General features: G+C 37.8%; 1 protein-coding gene across 3 annotated transcripts in view; it reads left to right on the top strand.

Moving 5' to 3' along the window:
* The window catches only part of AGPS (alkylglycerone phosphate synthase), a 55,463-nt gene that overhangs the window by 19,334 nt on the left and 12,451 nt on the right, over window positions 1-23,678 (top strand). For all 3 annotated transcript variants that reach the window (XM_065670268.1, XM_065670267.1, XM_065670270.1), the window contains 11 exons: window positions 1,476-1,547; window positions 3,424-3,503; window positions 5,576-5,656; window positions 7,527-7,652; window positions 9,667-9,775; window positions 10,187-10,314; window positions 12,857-12,908; window positions 15,166-15,242; window positions 18,073-18,185; window positions 21,203-21,272; window positions 22,246-22,307. In XM_065670268.1, the coding sequence (XP_065526340.1) occupies window positions 1,476-1,547; window positions 3,424-3,503; window positions 5,576-5,656; window positions 7,527-7,652; window positions 9,667-9,775; window positions 10,187-10,314; window positions 12,857-12,908; window positions 15,166-15,242; window positions 18,073-18,185; window positions 21,203-21,272; window positions 22,246-22,307 (970 nt within the window). The remainder of the gene's footprint in view (window positions 1-1,475; window positions 1,548-3,423; window positions 3,504-5,575; window positions 5,657-7,526; window positions 7,653-9,666; window positions 9,776-10,186; window positions 10,315-12,856; window positions 12,909-15,165; window positions 15,243-18,072; window positions 18,186-21,202; window positions 21,273-22,245; window positions 22,308-23,678) is intronic.

The following is a 23,678-nucleotide window of genomic DNA, read 5'->3' as shown; positions in this document are numbered from 1 at the left end:
ATTAAATACAGCTGAAGTTTCTGTTGGCAGCTAAATTCATGACTTGGGTAACCACAGTGTAACTTGAACTTGTATGTTCACCAAGAATAGTTGTCTAAATTGCAGTCTGAACCTTGTTGGCTTTTTTTAAAGGAGTACCTGATGATAGAGGCTTGGTGAAATCTTTGCATTTAAAGAGCTTTGTTTTATGACATACTGTACTTCAGTAAAAAAAGTGTAACACCTGTAACTCTTATCAGAGCACAAAGGATTATTGACGTGAAGAAAGAGCAGTGCAAGCTGAGTACAGGCTAGGCCCACTTTAAAGAGTTGTAACTAAAGCTGTTGTAGATAATATGTAGCAGAAAATATGCCTGCTTCTATCTAGTAGAATACAGATACTTAAATGGATATGACCGTTTGCACACTTGTGTGAATTTTCTACTTGAGTTGTGTTTCTTGTTACTGGGAACTACTTTTCCATGTGTGATTCTTCAGTAGCTAACAAAAATCTCATTTGATATAAGTACCTGTTGACATCTGTTCAGCATGAATCCAACTCTTCACTGTTTATAACTCTTCTAATACTTTGATAGCTGCACTGCATTAGAAACCCTAAAATTTCTGAGAACAGCTTAGTCTTAGCTCAATTTTGCTTCCTTTATTTAGGGGAAAAAAAAATCACATATGGGAGGCTTAAAAAGAGGCACTATAAGATGCATCTGATTACTTGAGGACAGGTATTGACATGACAGCACTGGTGACTATGAAATGCACTTGCCAAAGCTTTATTTTGTGCAGCTCCAAAAGCAACTGAAATGAAATGATTGACTACCTTTGTTTAAAGCTGCTCTGTATGGCAAGAGCAAAGTAGCCGGGGTTCATACGCCTGTTTACTGAGTCCTGCTCATTCTCTGCTGTTTGCACGAACTCATGTACGCACTGTATTTGATCTTAATTTTTTTTTGGATCCTTTCCCTTGCCTGTGCACAAGCATTTCTGCTTCCCTCTCTGACCAGATACAGAATGCATTCTGGAAAAGGAAATTTCACCAGCAACTCTACTTTCAAAACTGAATGTCAGCGAGGAAGAAAAGGATGTGTTATTCAGGGCTCAGAAGAGGCTTATTTTTGCTTAAAATAAATTGGACAGCCAATTTTCAATAAAAGCTTTAAGCTTGATTTGTTCTCCAGGGTACCTAGATTAATTTTTAATAGTTTGATAGCCCTGAGAATTTTGCAGAAGGTGTCAGTCCATGAATAGAGTAGAAGACTAAGGTTTGTACTCAGTTCTTCAAGTGTAGAATTGTTTCAGGCCTAAACTTTAGGCTGATACTCCTGAGCCTAGCTTGTATTTAGTGCCCGACTCTTTGAAATGTCTTCCTTGCTGGTGTTAGAAATGGAGCTGCTGCTTATTCAGACTGCAATATTTAGTACTAAGCATATATAACAGTACGAAGCACAAATCCTGTTTTTTAACTGTTTGGACTTTTTTAGTTTGCCATGAAGATGTAGTTAAAATTGTGGAATTAGCCTGCAAACACAATCTCTGCATAATACCATTTGGCGGTAAGTGTTAGAAATCTCAAATCTGTTTAACTCTACTAGTGAAAATGTATTCTACTTGAATTCAATTTAAATATGTGATCTTGGTAATATATTGTAACAATAATTCAGTAGTTGGGGCTCTTCTGCTAGTATGTTAGGTATGGTCTTTTTTGTTTTATGATCTTGCAGTATTAAAAGCTGCTGTATACAATTTAGTGGAAGTCATTAAAGGTATGTCAACATCTTGAATATTGAATGTGCAAGAGGAGTGACTGTATGAAGCTGAAGTCTACCTCTGTGTCTTGGAAGCCTTCTAGGAAATAAGAGATTAAAATGTCAGAGTTAGGGGTGTCATGTTTTTGGATGCGTTACTTGTGCTCTGTTAACAAAACCCACATATAAATAAGGGTTTTTTTCGTAGTACTGTTGAAGCTCATAGGTCCAGGGAGAACTGTGGTTAGAGACCATATTGCAAAATCATTAATCATAATTCTGATTGCCTTTTAGACATTATTCAGTCTGAAAGTTAGAGATTCCTGTGACAAGCGTTTTTTGGGAAATGTTCCAGGTACAGAGTACAGGTAAAGGCCTGTGTTAATATGTGTCCTTCTTAGCATAGAGAGTTTCTGAAGGACACCAGGTTCTTACTTGTGGATGCTTTATCCTCTAAGCCTGCTGAGGTAGAGTGGTGAGTTACTGTGTTTTGACTTGAAGCTCAGAGAGCATGGGGTATTGTCTTTTATGAGCTTATTCTGTGAGAAGCTTTTTGTGAAGAACTCTTAATTCTATGGGATAAATCTGTGTGGTGGTTGGTACTTGCTTATGCTATAAGAGTGTAGCCCCTGTAGGAAAGACTATTTGAGAAGATGAGCATGTCACTGAAACCAGCTCTATTATTTTGGTATTGTCTTTTCCCTAAAACCTTCTCATCCTAGAAAGGATGTATATATATCATCCTTATATATACAGCTAGAAAGCTGTATCTGGAGAGCTGTAACACTCTCTGTAACAAGTCGGTTTTGGTACTAGTAAATTGGTATAGCTGAAAGTAGTAATATTGACTATCTTTTCTTTGCTGACCAGGATAAAGAGATTCAGTTTGTTTTCCAAGTATGCTTATACAAAACTGTGGTCACCTTCTGGAGTTATTACTATAGGGGTTGGTATTGAAGGAAAATGCCACCTCTCCTACCACTGGAAATGAAGGTGATGGGCTTTACCGCTCTTGGAGCGTGTTTTATTAGTTGGTGCTGTGTCCATACTTGCCATTGGCTGTTCTTTTGTAGCTTCCTGTGGATCTGTTTAGAATCCTTTGTAGTCTTTTGAGAAGCCAGAGGCTTCTTGGAGGCTGTTCTGTGACATCCTACAAAGATACATCAGAAACCTTGGGTGAAGTTGGACATTTGGTTTTGTCCTTTTTTGGCTTTTGTTAAGAGTTGTGTCCTTTCTATTTCTTGCTTTCAGAGAAGTATCAAATACTAATTATTAGGTAGACCTCTTAAGCAAAGTTTTTAGGTAGAAGTATAATGACTTCGTAGTGATCTCAAAAGACTGTTTATAAGCCATAGCTGTTTCTGTTTCTTTAATGGCCTTTATTTCTCATCTTTCCTTGTTTTAAGAATCTATTTTGGACTTATCAGAAGCAGCTGAGATGATCACAGAATTTTGTGGTTTGTTACCAAGTGTGGTTAAATCATTGTCATCTGGAGTGCTGCCTTGGTTTTGTGAAACTGTTTGGAAGAGGCAACCCTAAAAGGCTAATCACTAGCCTCAAACAGTTAACTTCAGTAGTCTTACTTTATTAAGTTCAATAACAGAAAGGAGGGAGAGGGGGATGTTACATGAAGAAAAGCTACCGGAGAATTTTATGATCAGAGTGTTACGCTCGTATTTGCAGGAGGGACGAGTGTATCTAATGCCCTTGAATGTCCTGAAGAAGAGAAAAGAACAATTGTCTCACTGGATACATCACAAATGGTATATGTCTCAATTTTTTTAATGTTTGTTTGGGGGTGTTTTTTTTAATTATCCTATGATTACTTGGAGTGGTGATCACTAGAGAATGATCTTTCTTTGTAAGAATAAAATAGGGATAGAAGTATTCATTTGTACCATACATGATTAAATTGCTACTCCTTCTGTTTAAAGTGATTTTCTTTTTTACTAATGCTAGCCCTGCACTACTTCATATGACCTGTAGGTATTTAATAAGTAAAAAAACACTGTTAAGCCTTCTTATAGCACCTTTAAATCAGAAGAAGCTACTATTCTTCTCTGTTGGAACTTGTATGTGAGGTTAAATAACAAATAACTTCCTCCTAGCCTTTTATTGCAAATTTTACTTTTTTTACAGACTTAAAAATACTTAAAGGTTGGTAAGGTGATATAATATCTATAAATCAACTTGAAGGATCAACTTTAAAGAAAAGAACACCTAGATTTTTGTATAGATAGCATCTTGAGAACGTGAATTTTGTAGTTTTAAGGCAGTCCAGAAATGAAGTTCCGTAAAATTTAGTGCTGGTTTTCATCTTCCCATTATGAAAGAGCTTTACACTTTTAAAATAAGTTTTATGACTACACTGTAATAAGATGCTTCAGAAACGGCTTTGCATCTTTGATGTAAGGCTCTATTGCCCTTGAGCACTGACTGAGCTAATTAACTCCTTTAGCCTTGAAGGTAAGACTTGGGTTTTGGCTCCATTTTCCCTGCTCGCTCAGTGGTGCTTCTGTTACACTGAGAAATGACAAGTTTATCTGATTACAAAGTGATCTTGTTCTACAAAGGTGGCAGAACCCATGCTTTTGTCAGCTAAAGACTAAAGTGTACACCAGGTCAGAAAATGGACCACTTATGTCTGTATTCTGCCAGCCAGTTCTTGTAATTATTAATGAGGAGGGAAAATAAGGAAATTAAATTGAAAAGAAGCATTGTTGGAGTTAAAATCTGGGTGTCTCAGAGCAGTTAAGATGATTGGCTAAGCTTCACTGTTTTAATAGGCAGCTGATGGGTATTTTTGTCTTTTAGGTAGGGTCTACATTACCTAAAAATATAAACATCTTAAATTATTTAAACAGTTTATGCTGAAGCTGAGTGTCTGAAAGGAGCTCAAATAGCTGGCTTTGAGTAATTAGCCCAGAATAATTTTGAATATAGCTTTAAATAAATTTGAAATAGCTGGCTTTGAATAATTAGCTCAAGTTGTGAGGGGAGACAGTTGCTTTAAAACATGGTTTAATTTGGACTAGAAGATGTCCACATTTCTGTCAGTTGAAAAGTTAAGGCAAGGGAAGTTAAAGTTATTCTCCTTCTTAACAATATTAATGCACAAATTATAAAGTATGCCAGAAGTGTACCTACTAAGAACAAGGAGCTGAAGCTTCTGTAGTGTCTTTACTATAAACAAAGCTAAAACTGTATATATGTTTGGTTTTTTTCCAAGTTTCTCCTTCACATGGATTGTCCTCATTGACAATCATGCTTAGTGCGCTGTGTAACTTGTAGCATTTACTACTTTTCCTGTTTAGTAGAATATACTGATGGGACAGTGAATGTCTCATCAGGCAAAATGATACAATCCTTCCAAGTATCTTAAATTTCTAAAGCATATATCTACTCTGTCATCCTGTAGTATATCTTGCTTCTAGCATACTGTATCAAAATCCAAGAGCTGACCTGGAATAACTGGATGTGATCTTTTTAACCCTTGAAGTATGTTTAAAAATACTTGGTGTATACTTAATGTTCAGGTAGTCAGATTCAGGCACCTTCAATCACTAACTTTGAAAAATCACTGTATTGCTTAACTTCTGTAAGAGTTTTGATTTAATTCTTTCTGGCTTTTCTGTATTGTTCTGTAAACATTCCTATCCTAAATTGACTAATAGGTATGTGGTGATTTCATAAACTGTGGCCTGTTGTGTAGCTGTTTGACAGAATGAGGAGGCTCAGCTTCCACTGCTGTAATAACTGAAATTGTATTAATAGTAAAGGGAAGGAAATAGAAATCTTTAACACTGATTCTTAGTTTTGATTGGCTTTTCAACAGAATCGTATTCTCTGGATAGATGAGAAAAACTTAACAGCTTGTGTGGAAGCTGGCATTGTTGGGCAAGATCTGGAAAACCAGGTATTTTTAACTTGTCAAGCATTTAGTATTTCTCAATTAATTTTTTTTAGCTGTTCCTCATGTCTTCTGTAAATCACTGAATTCTAGCTTGATTCTTGATTGTTTTCATGCAGACTGGTATGGTAAGCATTATATGCAATAGATGTGAACTGTATTTTTCATATACGGAGTGACTCTTGAGTACATAAGGATTTCTGTGCAATTCCTTCAATGTGTGAAGAATACAACAAAATTGGCTCATCTACCTGAAGTTTAAAAACTTAACTACATCTCTAGAATTCCGGTATTATTGGCAAATCAGATGTGATTAAAACTAGGACTCCAAATTGTGCTTGTTTTGTGTAGTACAAGCTGAGCGTAACTATGTTTTAATATTACAGTTAATGCCAATGCAGACTTCCACAGAAGTAGAGGTAGATTTACATTTGGACTGTGCAAAGAGAAAACTGAAAGGTTTGTTTGGTTTGCAGCTTGCCAGTATTAAATAAGCTTTGGATTGGAGGCTAATTTCTGTTGCTGTAAGAGGCTTTGTCAGTATTATCTGGGTATTACCTTGCAGAGAAGAGACTGGCTCCTCTTAATGTATTCCTCAGTCTGTGGGTGCTGAAGTTACTTAAGTTATCTCATTTACAGGTATCATGAACCTTATAACAGTAACTAAAAATTAAGAGCCAAATTCTGAGCAAGTAATGGGTTTGGAAAACTTGGTGTTTGACAAAAGTTAGGCTGTACGTGTTATAATGAGGCATTCAGAAGCAATGTACACGTCACATGTTGTCTCTCAGCTAGTGACTCGTGTGATTAAGATACTTTTCTGCTGGATGGAAACTCCAGATATTTGTGGGCTCTATAGAGAAGTGTTTATACAACCTGTGGAAATTGGCAAGTTGTAACTGAAGCAAATTTCTTGTCAACTTGGAGAATGAGGAGGGTGCAGGTTCAAACTCTTTCCTAATATATGACCAGTAAGCATATAAAGCCACAAGATCTCTCTGGTATGAGAGGACCGTGAGCTAGATGAATCACCATAGACATTACACAGAAGTGGCTTTCAATCATTTAAGTTGGAGCCACTTTGTACAACAGAACATAGTTAATGATCCACATTATGTGGTATATTTAAATACCTATGTCCTACACAGTTATTATCAGTTGGTCAGTACAAATTGATCATCTCAAATGCACTAACACAGTTATCACTTAATGTGAGACTACTGGGTCTTTAATTCTTCCTGTCCAGCAGTTTTGGTGTTGCAATTCTGAGGGTATCAAATGAACCTCAGGTACTGTACAGATGGCAAAGCCAAGTTAATACAGAAAAATGAGAAACAAGTGACTACTTTAGTGTACAGGAATGTGTGATCTGCATCACAAATAGTTGACCGCATTGCATACAGGAAGCCCAACCAGATGGCTGTATATTAAAACACATCACTTCTTGAGAGAATTAAGTACAGGCAATTTGCTCACATTTTCTGCAGACCTGCTGCATATCACATTAGGATAGAAAGAACAAGAGATTAAGTACCTTATTTACTGGCATCATTTGTGCAAAGTTGGCAGTTAGTTGTAGGGTTTTTTCCATGTATAATTGAATTTGTACCTTCTTATGAATGATAGCAGTCTTAGTTTTAAAACATCGGTGGAGTATTATATTTTGATACATAGCACAATGTCATTTCATTTGCATGTCAAAGACAAAACTTGTGTTAGGATATATGGGGGTGTGGTCAGGATGCCTAAAAAAAAGCCCAAAACCCCACAAACACACCCACCCCAAAACCAACCTCAAAACCTACGATATTGAGATTTGGAGTACTAAGCAAATGCTAGTATTCTATATGTAGAATACTTTCTTCCCTTTCTTTAGCTTGCTGAAAGTGGCTTCTGTACAGGCCATGAACCAGACTCCATGGAGTTCAGCTCACTGGGAGGATGGGTAGCAACGCGAGCATCAGGCATGAAAAAAACCATCTATGGAAACATTGAAGACATGGTAAATAATTCTGATACTTTTTTTCTAATTATTCTGTTTGGAAGTTTAACCCTTATAATGACTCACAGTGAGAGGAAAAAGGGGTAATAAACTGTGGTTCTCTTAAGTGATACAGTTTTGGCATCAAATCTTAACTGAAATGGTTTTCTTGCCTTTGGTATTAGATAAGTGATAAGGATTATTAATACTAAAAGTGAATTTCATTTTGGTACTCACTGGCTAGCTTTAAGGAATTGTTATCCTCTCCTGACTGATGCCTTCTTCCACTCTTTTGTGCTCTCCATTAATCCAATGTAATAAACTTGTCAAACATTCAGGGTAATTGCAAAAGACCCATGTTCTCTCCTACACGCTGTGTGTTCCTGAAGTAGTCTACTTGGATCATCTAAGTCTGATATCAAACTAGCTCTTTCTCTTTTCCTGCCTCCCTAGGCTAGTAGTTTTTCAAATCAGTAGGCTGATCTAATTGACCATGTGGAAGCACAATAGTGAAATCTAATGTCACCACATGGTCTGTAGGAACACTGAGGAAGGAAGCAATGGCAGCATTCTACTCCTGAACCTATTTTAAGCATTAAAATAGTTCATCTTTAACCCAGGTAATTTGTTTTTTAAAGCATATATTTTTATTTAAAAATCAACCTTCTCTGTTATAACAAATATATTGAACATACTGAACTTAAAATCATCGCTGTTCAGACTTTGCCTTTTTGCTTCAGACTTCCAGTTTTCTCTTGTAGTTCATACTTGTGCCCTTGCACCCATGGTTTTCCCTGTAATCTCAGGCTTTTTCATTAGCTCATAGCACAGACACATTTGTTCCAGGCACAGGCATGATACTTTACTATCAGGAACTGAGCTTGGCAGGAGCTACACAGATTTTATTCAGTAGGCCTGGCTAAACAAAAACTGCTAGCACTTACAAAGTGTCTGTCATCTGTCCACTACTGCTTGAAGTGGTACCGAATGGTGTAGTTTTGCTTGTACTGATAGATGTGAAGCGGAAGGCTTTTCTGTGATGGAAACATAACTTTAGGCTACGTCAGCTCCTGAAATTTTAATTGGGAGGAAATAGGATTGAAAATTGATTCAGAACAGTTCATGAGTTTCTAAATGGCACAGTGAGAAAGTTTCAGGGAAGTGTTTACTTTCTGAGGAAAGTTTACATCTAGAAATAGTGTGTTGCATAAGCTGCCTAAAATCCGCTCTATTGCAGAATCAACAGTTCATAAAACGCATATAATTAAATTCTTGAATAACTCGGAGCAGGATGAAAATTACTTGGCTACCTGTGCTTGAAAGTTTTACAGCCATTAGTTGAAATTCAGTCATTTTGCCTTTGCTTAAAGGCTTCACTTAAAATAAAAACCCAAACCCCCACTTCTTTCATATAAAATAGAATAAAGGATTAAAAAAACATATCTAGGCTCTGTATTGCATGTGCATGGATAAAGCTGGATGTAATAACATTTAAAAAACATAAAATATACAACTTTCTAGCCTGACATATGTATGCCTTATTGCAGTTTTAATGTTGATAATATATTTCATTAAGCTTGTTTTTGTCTTTCCCACTAATAGAAATATTTGTGTAGCAAACAATAATTAAATTATATTAGCTTTGCAGTAGTTCTAAAGCAAAAGTTAAGCAAAATTTAAACCCTCACTTTTTTTACTCTGAAGTACTATGTATATTCTGGAATAAAATCCTAATATTCATAAAGTACTACCCACACTGAGAAACAAAACAGTTTTAACTTTTATTGTCTGCATGTAGCCAACAGCTGATTTGATTTGTTACAGAACTGGAAGCAATCTGTTGTGTGGGCAAACTGTGGTGTGTTATTGTAATTGCAATAGTCCTTTCATTATCCCAAAAGTTCTTTGGGCTGTCTACAGGATGTTCGAAGTCTACAAAGCTGTACTGTATGATGTTTTGCAGAAAATAAATACTGTACAAAAACCCATTGTGTTTAATGCTAATATCGATTGTTGTTGCATATTGTTTGAACAGGTGATTCATATAAAAATGGTAACTCCTAGAGGAATAGTAGAAAAAAACTGCCAAGTACCTCGCATGTCAACAGGACCTGATATCCATCACTTCATTATGGGATCTGAAGGTATAGACATAGTAATATAATGTAACCACATCTTTATTTGGCTTCTGTAATGGCTTGATGATTTGACCGTCTTTATGCTGTGGCTTCAACTGTGTCTATAGGTAGCATTATGCAGGCATGAATTTCTTCTATTAGGGTAATAAATTGAGACCTTAAGACTGTGAAGCAGCTCTGAACAGTGCTTAAAACAGATCTGTGGAGTTAGCCTACAAGTCTAGTAACAAACATCGTGATCTAGAGGATGTCTTGTGAGAGTTTACCTGTAAATAGTCAGGAATAAATCACCTACTGCTGAACTCTTGGGATTTCTGGTTTATGTTAACTTAGGACATCCTGGTAAACATTTAAGTTGGGTGACTTGCAAGAAGTACATCTTGCAATACTTTACTCAGTTCTTCTTTCTTCCTGAAGGGACTCTTGGAGTGGTTACTGAAGTTACGATAAAGATTCGCCCAGTCCCTGAATACCAGAAGTATGGCTCTGTGGTCTTCCCTAACTTTGAACGAGGGGTGGCCTGCTTAAGGGAAGTGGCAAAGCAGGTAAAGAAAAGCTGGATGTTGACTTCAGTCAAGGGCACAGATTCTAGCACTAGTGATGTGCTGATGCTGTAGTATTTCTGGCAACTGATAACCAAGGATTTGAGATATGAACCCCATAAAGTGTATATGGTCTGTGAGGCTTTTGGAAATTATGTAGTTGAGGCTTGAGTGCGTTCTGAATTTACTTGATGTACTGAGCCAAACCATGGATGTGCCTTTTGATATCTTTTTTTCAATGAGAGTTATTTCCATATCTTGGCACAGAAAATTTGGCTTTGCATCTCCTTCAATGGAGAGCTTTATCCTCAGATTAATTCAGGACTATGTAAAAGGAACCAGTATTTAAAGGAATTAAGTTGCAGCATGCAAGTAAAAGGCAGTTGTATTTATGGTTCTGAAGTGGCAAAGGAACAAAAGTTATGCAATTGAAGGATATGGCCTATGTTTAGAAAACACTTCCTGAAGCATAGTGACACTTTCAGGTGAGCTGGATATTTTGAGGTGGAATTGTGCTTACAGTGTAGTATTTAAGTAGATCCTTCTGCATAGTGTGATCAGATGGCTTTCAGGTAGCAAAACCCAGACATGGATATCCAAAATGCTTAATAACTTTTCCTCATGGCTATGCTTAGAAGCAAATCTTACACTGGCTAGCCTCTTTCTTCGCTATCTTAGACTAACTTCTCTTTGCTCTGTGCAGAATGTATCAAATAATTTCTATGAATGGTGGAATATACCCTGAGTTGGGGAAGTAATTTCAGAAATGTTTTAATTAATGCCAAACTAAACACAGCTTTACATTTTTTCCAGTGATTGGTCTAAATTAATGACTTAATGTTCCAAGCCAGATGTTCAAACTGGTATGTGAATGACATGTATATGCTAGTCAGCAGCACTTGCCAGTTCTTCTTTCATGCTTCTACTGCTAGTGCTTGTTCTTCCTGTTAAAGGTATCTAAGCAGACTGTTTGGGAATGCTTAATCATGTGGCTGAACAACATTTTAAGTCAATTAAGTAACTAGTGTCCTTTTCCTAGCTATGGGCTTAGGTAGAAAAGGAAAAAAAAAAAGGCACTATTAGCCACTTAGCATTGCTCCATTTTTAAGCTTCTGTTGCTACTGCTGCTGTTTCACTGCTTACTTTAGCCTGAAGTACTTACTCCTCTTCTGTTGCCCTTTGCATTGATCTTGGTAATAATTACAACGATTGTTATCTGAAAAGCTGTTTCTTGTCTGTATTGATCTACTTTTAATGTAAGAATAACCAACCTGCAGGATATGGGTAGTTTGGTTCTCATTTAAAACCACTCACCTAGCTGTCTTCTGTCAGCCTGCCTGGTGAGATATCTTAGTTCTTCGTGTTCTTTTTTTGTATTGTGTGACAAGGTGTAGAGTACTCATGTTATGGAGGGCAAGCATGTCAGTGATAGAGACATACTTCCATAATTATGTGATTAGATGAGAGTAGCCTAAAATTCAGGCTTTGTCATGTTCCTCTGGCCATACATGTCAGTATGACTGGACACAGCTATCACAGGTACATGATGTGGGTATATCCATGATGAGAAGCTTTGCCTAATTGAGGGCAATCTGTTTTTTCAGATTTCTGTACAGTGCAGAATGTAGGTTGGACCCAGATAGGGATTTTAATTGCAGTCTGATGGCAGAGCGTTAATGTACTGGGTCTGACTGCGACGGAGTTCATTTTCTTCATAGCAGCCCAAGTGGTGATGCATTTTGTACTTATGAACAAAACAGTGTTAACACCCTAGTGTTTTAGCTGAACAGCATGTACACACTGTAAAGGCTTTCTCTATTTTTCATTCTCTTCCCCACCAGCAAGTAGGTTGGAAGCAGAAAAGAGGCTGGGAGGGAATGCAGTTGGGACAGCTGACCCAAATTGACCAAAGGGATATTCCATACCATAGTAACATAGAAACATAGAACATTTTGGGTTAGAAGGGACCTTAGGGGTCACCAAGTTCCAACTGCCCCTGCCATGGTCAGGGACACCCTCCACTAGACCAGGTTGCTCAAAGCCCTATCCAGTCTGGCTGTGTATGCTGCCAGGGATGGGGTGTAATATCAGATTAATCTGTGCAACATCATGGTCAGAAGTAAAACTGTAGAGAATTAGACTTTTCCAATGAATTTGTAATGTATGTATTTCTTTGATTACATACCAACGTAAGCTTGGTATTCTAATCAAGTATGGCATCTTTAGTGCATATGGCGATTTAGAAAACCACTCAATACTTGAAGGCCAAAGGTCTTTGGACTGCACTTTTGTTGGCTTGATGCTAAACTTAAAATTCTCAATGCATTATATCTAGACATACCTAATAAATGTTGCTCTTCAAGTGAAAAAAAGCTCATAGTCACTGCTTTTCAATTATGATGATGGCCATAGGTTTCTGGTATCAAAGTGCTTTCTTATATTGTATTTTTAAATAAAAACTGAATTGTAGTGAATGTTAGCAAAATGATGTACGTAATCCTTTTTTATTCTTCCTCCCTCTTGTTCCTCTGACTTGGCCCTCAAGAGATGTGCTCCTGCATCAATTCGCCTTGTTGACAATGCACAGTTTCAGTTTGGTAAGTATGTAGACATTCTCAGATAAATATCTCTTTCCAAGGGTTTTGCTTTTTAGTCACCTAAGTCGATTTTAGGTGGTAATTCTGTTGCTCAAAACTAGGACAATGAGCCCAAATTTCAAACGCCAGATAGTGCCACAGTGTGTACTTTCAAAAACAAAAGCCTGGTTTTGTCCCCGGGAAAAGAGTATCAACTGCAACAGTCAGTAAAGAGCCATGCTCTGCATATAAATACACGAGAATTTATTTTGCTACTTTTCCATTCTTGGCATATAGTCTACTGCAGTTTGAAATTGTGGAGGTGCTTCCTCTATTTTACCATAAGGAGCAGAGATTATAGTTTTGCGTTATAGTGTGCAATACATGAAACATTTTCTTTCTAAGTCTTCTAATGAGAAGTTGGATATGATGAAAAAAAATAATCGGTACGCGGGCACCTTATTTTGAAGGTAAGTTGATTGATTCCTTTGTATTTCACAGAAGCATCACAAATGGTAAACAGTCTCCTTAGAAGTAGCAGAAGGAGAATTATAATTCTGATGATTATCAGAAAATAATCTGATGTGGCAATGATTGTTTTGGTGGGAGAGAGGTGATGACAGACTTGTCCAAACTGAGTTGTCTATTTTTAAGAGAAGCTCAGACATAGTAAATGCCATAAGTATATGCAAATAGAACTAAGCTGAAGGCTTTAAGTATAGAAGTCAGTGAAGCTACTAGAAGATTACTAAACAGAAAGGTTTTGTGAAATTTCAACTAGTTAAAATACCTAAATAGGACAATATCAGACATGCAGAGCAATCATTTTTGAGCAGTTTTTAAGGAAAGCTGTCACTTCAAACTGTAGGAAGAACATAGATGTGTTCTGGGTCAAGGTACTCTTGAGGAGAATCTGAAGTTCCACTACCTAAAAGCTAACAGTTAACAGAACTTGAAGGTCTTGCAGAGACCATGCTATTTCGATTGTACTTAGAAGATGAAACTGACCTTGAAAACCTCATATTTTACTACTACTTGAGTAAGTCAGAATTTCTGAAACTTCCTTTGGGTGGAAACCTCAGTGATGAATCTTGACTTTCAGCAGGCGTTGCTGCTTGCTTTGGTCACTCTATTGTGTTACACTTGTTCTCTCAGATATGTTCAGTGGAAGACAGATATATTTTACTTGGGAAGAAGCCTGACTAACTACAGGCTTTAAACCAAACACCAAATAAATAAATCTCCTTTGATTTGAGCTTGCAGCTTACACATTCACTTGCAAAGTATAATTTCTGGTGTGTCAATATAGAATTTTCTTGTAGTCATTTTTAGGTAAGCTTAAATCCAATAGTTTTTACAGATTGTGGCTTAATAAATTCATGTCCTTTTGTTATCTGGTGCTTTTTTGGTATGCTTACTTAAGTGTGCTTGGAGGTGTACTCCTCTGGATTTGTTTTGTCTGCAGGGAGAGTGCCAAAGAGGAAAGGAGAGTAATCAATTGCTCAAGTTCATGCTTTATTCAGGAGGAAATACTTCCTTCTAAAATACTTCACAAAGTATCATGTAAATGGTGCATAACTTTTTTATGAATTGGGCTCACAGCATGTAGGCCAGATGCGAGACTGCTATAGCAAAGCAGTAATGGGAGTTCAGAAGTTGCTTGTGACTGAAAACAATGGAGCAAACAGTAAAAGACTTTCATCTCCATTAAATCCAGTCCTGAGGCAGAGATGTTAATTTCACAGACTTCAAGACATCATTTATATATCCTGGTAACTTAGTTCCCTGTATGTGATTAAGGAAGCAATTACTAGCTTTATGTAGAAAATTTTGCACAAGTGACATAACCGTTAAGGAAAAAATTGCTTAACTCCCAACTTGCACCATTTTTAGCTATTGGTTTCAGTGGTTTTGGCATAACTTTAAAAAAGGTCACTGATTTTGCTTAGTTTTGTAGTGTAAAAACTAATGAGGTGCTCTTTTAAAATTTTCCATGTGCCATATATTTGTAAAGATCTAAACTAGGGCAGCCTTAATTGAAGTGCTAAATGGAATATTTGTGCACAGTTGTATGTATGCCTTTTAGAGAAAAAGTAATAAAAACATTTTCCTAAATCATCTTCTAAATGAGTAAAGAGAAGTCTCTTTTATTATGATAATTAAAGCTCTCCAAGCAATTCTTGCAACTTTGACTAAGCTGCGCTTTATTTGCACATTGAAGTAGGAATTTTAAGAGCACTGTTTGCCTTAACACACCTTTTTCCACTTTTTACCAAAGGTCATGCTCTTAAACCACAAGTTGCTTCCATTTTTACATCATTTTTGGATGGACTGAAAAAATTCTACATCACAAAGGTAACTTCGGGGGTTTAATACTGTTTGGAACTTTGCATGCTATTCATACAGTCAAAGAACTTCCTGGTAGACTCTCTCTAATGTAGCTGAGTTTGAGTGTAACAGATCCCACATTGTAGCATCAGATAACTCAAGATGCTCAAAGTGGTTTAATCAAAAATGAGATTGTATGTTTGAGGAGTCATTCCACGAGAGCTGTTCTCACTGGTCTTATCTGTAGATGAGATTAATATGCCTTGTCTAATAATGAGCCACTAATGGAGCAAGACTGAAACCAGTTCATCTAGCTTGAAGACCACTGATAATCATTTAGTACTGATGGAGCATGGCTAACACTTTAGTATCTCTTCCTCTTCCCAGATTTTGTCACGGCATGATGTACCTTGTTATTATAATGAACTAGAATTTTAGGAGAACATCAAGATACTTGTCTTGAATTGCCTATGTGAAGTGTTCTTACAGTCTTTCTGGAATATCTCTTAATGAATACTCTTTAATCCAGAATTATCTGGTGCTAAAATTATTTCACCTAGGTTTTTGTATTAAATAATTTGTCTTGTTACTGTGTTTTTTTTTCTTCCAAATTAGCTAACTAGGGAGTTCCTGGGTATTCAAATTTCAGCAAATAAACACCATTATCCTGCTTTTAGATAACTGTTAGGAAGATGTAAACGTTCCATTCTGATCTTACAATATTTAGTGTCTTCAAGGAATGGGTTTATTTGAGAGACTATGGCTAATACTGATTATGTTGCTTTTTCTTGAGCTACTGAAATTGAAAATACCATGTGTCTTGGGACTTATTTTGTTAGGGAATACGTATTAATTCTAGAGATAGCTCAAAACTGTTGTCTGCCTTCCCAGATCTGCTGTAGTAAAGATTTTGGTAACAAGGCAGCTGTTGGTTTGAAACAATCCTTGTTAGGAATACCTCCTGTTTCTGTATTTGGCAACAAGCATCACGGCTTCCACTTAAGATACTGTGTCACCAAGGGATGTTGTATGCCAATTCAGATTCTTCCAGCTCTGCAGGAGTTAAAACATGGAGAAATAGGAACAGTGCTATGTTATACTGATCCAGACAGTTTAGGTTGGTGACCAGTCTGAAGCTCTTAGGTCAGGGCTCCGTCCCCTGAGGCTGATATTGCAAGTGTTTCTGGGACCAAGATGCGCAAATCCATTTTACACTTCATCTGTGAATTGCTCCCTGGGGAGGGGAGTAAACACCAGATTAACACTTCATTCTTTTATTGAAAAGAGTAGTTGTTCAACAGATGCCTCTTAATAGGGATGAAGTCTTTCTCTTCCATGTTTACTCTACCATGTAGTTTGGGACTGTTCACTAGCTAGTTCCTCCACTACCTCTTAAAGACAGCCATAAATTGTTACCTGAGCATCCCAGCCAAAAGATGGCAGAATAGGCTGAAAGGATTCATGCTAGATGAAATACAAGTGGTTCTAGAACAAGGGACTATAAATAGCATCCCTTATTCCTGTCCTTCTAGTTAATCACTGTAGTAACAGTAGTTTCCTAATTGTCAGCTATGCTGTTTTTGTAGAACTAATGAAAAAGATCCTTTTCCTTCCAAGGTATATTCTGTTTCACGCTGTTTTTCATGATGCTGTACTGTTTTGGTTTTTTTTTTTTTTTTTGGGGGGGGGGGTAGGATACAGTATCCTTTTCAGAAATACTCATTTTCAGAAATTTGGATATCTATAACTGGGTCTTAACACGCAGATTTGGCTGGAGGACTTAACCACCCTGTTACTTTGCCTCCATGCTGGCTTTTTGAACCCTTCTGGTACCTTCAGTTAACTTCCAGTACAGTAAATCTGTTCCATTAAGGGACTAATAAAAGGAATAGCAAGCACCTGGGATTTTTCTCTGCATAGCTGTTGGGCATAAAGGATGAATTTGATTCTCTTTATTATTTATGTCACTTAATACAACTTTGGTGCTTAAGTAACAAGTTACCACAAGCATAGTAGGCTGGAAAAGATGAATGCCACTGGGAAAGGAAAGGCTTTAAAAAAATAATTGTTGGTCAATATGCATATTAAGAATAGTTGTAAAAAATTTATTATTTAGGATACTTAAAAAGGGTAAAGAGTATTAAACTTTATTACAACTTTATATTCCTCTTCATTCTATCTGAAACTTGCTTATTAGTGGTAGTTCATGGGAGCTAATTAATAACAGGAAAAGAAAAAGGTATGTAGAAAATAAGTAAGGTGCTTTTTGGACTAGTTGCAGAGGGATGACTCTTGATTGTTACTCCTGAAACAAAGCCATACATACAGCCTCATTGCATTACTATTAAACCTTTAATAGTTTTCTCCCCATTTTCACTGGGATATGTTCCCTCCCACAAGTTTAGAAACTATTTTCCTTCCATAGTGCTTTTCCCAGCGTAGGGATTCTCTGGTACAACTATTTTGAGAACAGTGACATATATGGTCATCACAGTCATCTTCCTGCTTTAACACAGGAATAGTTGGTAGAATACAAGTGTCTCCCAACTGCTCAAAGCAGTTAAGACGTGTACTTTCTTCAGCACATGTAGGCAGTTTTTATGTCTATCTGGCTTTTTAACAGGAAAAAAAAGGTGACAGATAATAATTGTTACTTCAGTTGGCTTGTGAATGTTGGTCCTATCAAGGACAAACTTAAGATTATTTTGGGAGTGAATTTTTGAAAGATGGTTTTTTCTCCTAATCTTTCCTCTTACTTGCAGCACCACTCATTAACCAGAGCACATGCTGTGTATTTGAAAAGTAAGAACTTGTTACTTGTATTCCACCATATAACATGAAGCTTTCTGTCTTGCAGTTTAAAGGATTTGATCCCAACATACTGTGTGTAGCTACCTTGCTTTTTGAAGGTGACAGAGAGAAAGTTCTTCAGCATGAAAAGCAAGTCTATGATATTGCCACCAAGTTTGGGTATGCTTGTCAAAAAACCTTTTCATATGAAACTGAAAGTTAACCATTCAGGAAAAAAAACCCCACAGGATTGCCATATTTTTAGTGATTACTATGTAAGACTTAAACAGGGGAAGTTTAGATTGGATATAAGGAGGAAGTTCTTTCCTGTTAGGCTGATGAGGCACTGGAATAGGTTGCCCGGGGAGGTTGTGAGTGCTCCATCCCTGGCAGTGTTCAAGGCCAGGTTGGACGAAGCCTTGGGTGAGATGGTTTAGTGTGAGGTGTCCCTGCCCATGGCAGGGGGGTTGGAACTGGATGATCTTGAGGTCCTTTCCAACCCTAACTATTCTATGAAAAACAACAAGGTGCTTGGTGACAGCCAGTATGGCTTCACTAAGGGGAAATCCTGCCTGACCAATTTGGTGGCCTTCTATGATGGGGCTATGGAACTGATGGACAGGGGTAGAGCAGTTGATGTCATCTACCTGGACTTGTGCAAAGCGTTTGACACTGTCTCACACGACATCCTTCTCTCTAAATTGGAGAGATATCAATTTGATGGATGGACCACTCGGTGGATAAGAACGGGCTGGATGGCCGCACACAAAGAGTTGTGGTCAATGGCTCGATGTCCGGCTGGAGACCAGTAACGAGTGGTGTCCCTCAGGTATCGGTATTGGGACCGGTCTTGTTTAACATCTTCGTCGGTGACATGGACAGTGGGATTGAGTGCGCCCTCGGGCAAGTTTGCCGATGACACCAAGCTGTGTGGTCCGGTTTGATACGCTGGAGGGAAGGGATGCCATCCAGAGGGACCTTGATACGCTTGTGAGGTGGGCTGATGCCAACCTTATGAAGTTCAACCATGACAAGTGCAAGGTCCTACATCTGGGTCAGAGCAATCCCAGGCACGGCTACAGACTGGGCAAAGAAGAGATTCAGAGCAGCCCTGCAGAGAAGGACTTTGGGGTGCTGGTCAGTGAGAAAATGAACATGAGCCGGCAGTGTGTGCTTGCAGCCCAGAAAGCCAACCGTATCCTGGGCTGCATCAAAAGGAGTGTGACCAGCAGGTCGAAGGAGGTGATCCTGCCCCTCTACTCTGCTCTTGTGACACCTCACCTGGAGTATTGTGTGCAGTTCTGGTGTCCTCAACATAAAAAGGACATGGAACTGTTGGAACAAGTCCAGAGGAGGGCCATGAGGATGATCAGGGGACTGGAGCACCTCCCGTATGAAGACAGGCTGAGGAAGTTGGGGCTGTTCAGTCTGGAGAAGAGAAGGCTGCGTGGAGACCTCATAGCAGCCTTCCAGTACCTGAAGGGGACCTATAGGGATGCTGGGGAGGGACTCTTCGTCAGGGACTGTAGTGACAGGACAAGGGGTAATGGGTTAAAACTTAAACAGGGAAAGTTTAGATTGGATATAAGGAGGAAATTCTTTCCTGTTAGGGTGGTGAGGCACTGGAATGGGTTGCCCAGGGAGGTTGTGAGTGCTCCATCCCTGGCAGTGTTCAAGGCCAGGTTGGATGAAGCCTTGTGTGGGATGGTTTAGTGTGAGGTGTCCCTGCCCATGGCAGGGTGCTTGGAACTAGATGATCTTGAGGTCCTTTCCAGCCTTAACTATTCTATGATTCTATGTGTTCTCAATTTACTAGTTTGAAGTTGCAATAATCAACTAGCTACTGAATGTTCAATATATATGGCTTGTGCTAACCCTTAATGGGTAACTACTGGAAAACTTCAGCTGTGTATTGCAGAAAAGTAAATATATTGCAGAAATGTAAATATTTGACTAAACATAGAATTAATGTTATTAAAATGGAAACTAGCCATTGTAATAGCTTATAGGAATGGAAATGCTTTGTAGTACTAGACTGTATTTTAACTGCAGAAGGGGAAGACAAATCGTATGGGTAATACTAAATGTTTGCAGAATTGATGTGAACGTAAGACTGCAAGAAGCTTGTTCAAGAGGATTTTGGGTTTAGTTAAAGGAATGCAGTGAATTTCTGCCCCACAGTCTGTTTTCTGTTGTTGCAAAGGAACAGAAAACATTCATTGGAACAGGCTGAATAATGAGCAGGTAGCTTCTGTCCTTCTGCTTTGATTAAGCATGACTGATGAAAACCATTAAGTGGCATTTGTGAAGAGTATACTTTTTTCTTTTTAAGAAAGTTATTGCTAGTATTATTAACTATTGAAATATACGTATTGTTTTATGCATTTCAAGGCTATCCTTTCTGAAATTTGTTTTCATTGTGCTTTTATTTTACCACTTAAAATACCTTATAAAAGTGGGATTTCATATGTGCAGCTTGCTAACATTCAGTGATAAGAATAATGTTGCTATTGTCTTAAAGAGCACTCTATTTATTGTAATGTTGTATGCAAGAAAAGGCTTCAACTGTAAATCCTTTGTATTTCAGTATTTCAAGGTGGTGTGTTGATAAGGGGGGATGAAACTTGTCTGTGTGAAGTCTGTTAGAAGACAGTGCTTTGTGCTGCTCAGTTATGGCTTAGTTAACTGTTTAGTCCAGTGTTTAATATCTTAACTTCCTTTTTTTTTTTTTAAGCGCTGTCCTTTTTGTTTTCTTTATCCATTCACATCACTTACACTTTTGGGATCTCAAGTCAGTAGTCTTGCTCTCAATGACCTGTAAGCATACAAATGAACAGATCCAATGTGTTTAGAAATGTTACGTGTATTCCTGTAAATGAACATGAACAATATATTATGGCTGGTTCCATTTCCCCACTCTCTTTTGATGTTTGAAGACTCACTTTAAGATCACATTAAATGTTTTGTTATCGTTCATCTCTTCAGACTATGGTATAAAAAGAGATGCAAAGAGTTAAAGGTCTGAAGTAACTTCTCATGTCTATTGAAGATGGCCCCGCTACTTGCAGCTATTGCAATGCAGTTTAAACACATCTAAACGTACACATATGTTTGATATCAAAGTATTATTTTCTAATTACTTTTGGAAACAAGTGACTGCTTTGCCGGAAAATTAATTAAACTCTTGTTAATTGCAGTGGCTTGGCAGCAGGAGAAGATAATGGACAGAGAGGATATATGCTGACATTTGTCATCGCTTACCTTCGGGTAGGTCACATTTTGTCTGCCTGCTGAAACTCTTGTTGGTTAATACAACAAAACAGTTTTTCTTTTGAAGATGCTTTCTCTGAAATCTAAATGCAGGTTGCTTTGGACGGTATCTCAGTTTTCCTAGAGGTTGTATCTTTTCCATTTCTGACTAGTGTTTGCTTATGGAACTTCATCTTAAAACACCGTAAAAACATAAATTTATGTGCTTGCTAAAAAAATAGTTCCTAATAAGGATAGAGAAAATTAGATTGAAGCTTCCATTGGTTTATTTAGCAACAGATCAAGACTTACAAATCTACAGGTTGAATGTAGTCGGAGGCTGGGAGAGTACTTGAAATACTCAGCTCTTACTTGTCTTTGGATATCTGTTCTTGGCTGTGGTTTGAATCAGAATTCCAGAAGAAACTGACCTTTAGTCTGAACTGCTGCAGCTGTTCTTATGAATTTCAGTCCTGCTGTTTGAGAGCTCTTTTTTGAGAATAGCATGCACATCCTGAGTTATAGATTTTTAAGTGGATTTTATAGTCAGGGAAATATTACCGAGTTTCCCTTTATTTCATCAGGCTATATGTAAAATGTTCAAAATGTTTGTCTTTATTTGGAATGCAATTCCTATCTATGTAGAATAAGTATTTCTATTGGGTATCATACTGGTTAGGACAATGGACTTCTTGGCTTGATGCTGCATCCATACAAATATTTGATTAGTGTAGGCATACTGACAGTCTGAAAAGTTGTCTCACTGTAGCCATGACATCAAAATGTTTGCCATCTCTTTCTTTGAAGAGCAACCCTATTTTCATAATTACAGACTAATGTCACTGGGACAGATGGGTATTTTTGCTAAATAGACTTTGTTTTTCTCATAAGAACTAACTAAAGTTCCTCAACTGTTAGCTGTGTAGCATAAATGAGATTTCCAGATGTTGATGCTGAATGTTACTGATAATTTCCTTTTTCTATTTATTAGGACCTGGGCCTGGATTACTATGTAATAGGAGAATCATTTGAGACATCTGTTCCTTGGGATAGGTAAACTGTGATTATTCGTTAGAATTGCTTAGAACTTGTACTTGATTTCATTCAAATTATTCCTAACTCATGCATGCTCATGGGGAAACTTTATTTAATTTAGGCCTTATGTGTGTTGGAGGCACCCTGATGTGCCTCAAGTCTGGCACCTGTGTGTTCTTGCTAATGTTGCTAATAAATTAAATGTCAGGATTGTATAAATCCAATATATGCAAGCATTCTGTGATATTTCAACTTAGGCTAGCTTACTGTAACAAACTTGGACTTGAAATTACCCAGTTTAGGAAGCTGGACAACAGTCAAAGTAACTGTATTGTGTGATGAGCAGCCATGTATGTGGGATCAGCAGTGTATTTGAAACAGGCAAGTTCACAGTCAAGGTTGAAAAAAAAATTAAAATATATTTAAGTTTTTTCTTTCCCCAGTAATGCAGGGAAATGAAAACTGAAAATATAACCTTTTGTCCAAGATTAAAGTCTTTTACCTAATCGACTGGCTTAGATCATCTAGTTCCAATCCCACTGCCATGGACAGGGACACCTTCCACTAGACCAGGTTGCTCAAAGCCTCATCCAGCCTGGCTTTGAACACTGCCAGGGATAGGGCACCCACAGCTTCTCTGGGCAGCCTGTTGGAGTGCCTCACCACCCTCACAGGAAATAAATTCTTCCTAATATCTAACCTAAATCTTTAAACTCTTTGCAGTTTAAAGTTATCCCTTGCCCTATCACTATGTGCCTTTGTAAGAAGTCCCTGTACAGATTTCTTGTAGGGGCCCCCTTTAGGTACTGGAAGACTGTTGTAGGGTCTCCCTGAGCCTTCTCTTCTGAAGGCTGAACAACCCCAACTCTCTCAGCCTGTCTTCATACAGGAGGTGCTCCAGCCCTCTGATCATCTTCATGGCGTCCTCTGGACTCACTGCAACGGCTCCGTGTCCTTCTTATGTTGTGGACACCAGAGCTGGAAGCAGTATTCCAGGTGGGGTCTCAAGAATGCAGAGTGAAGGGCTGAATCCCCTCCCTCCACCTGCTGGTTATGCTGCTTTTAATGCAGCCCTGAATACGATTGGCTTTCTGGGCTACAAGCCCATGTTACCATGTTAAAAATAACTAAAGCAAAACAGGTATGGCTTATGGCTAGGTTTAATAGCTTATTGCCATATGAGAACTATAACTTTTCAAGCTGGCAAACTAGTGATTCCTATCCCTTGAGAAAAAGAGCTTTCATTACCTATTCTACCTCAGAGCGAACTTACAGGAGAAGTACAGAAAAAGCAATACTAGTGAAGTCTTGATGAGGACTATTCTTGGAACAAAATCTAAGCCAGGTAAAACAGACAATTGCCTGCTAGAACCTGTTTTTATTAGATTA

The sequence above is a fragment of the Lathamus discolor genome, chromosome 3 (genome assembly GCF_037157495.1).
Source record: "Lathamus discolor isolate bLatDis1 chromosome 3, bLatDis1.hap1, whole genome shotgun sequence".
Lineage (NCBI taxonomy): Eukaryota > Metazoa > Chordata > Aves > Psittaciformes > Psittacidae > Lathamus > Lathamus discolor.
The sequence above is the reverse complement of the archived record's forward strand: the minus strand, read 5'-3'. Positions and strand labels throughout refer to the sequence as shown.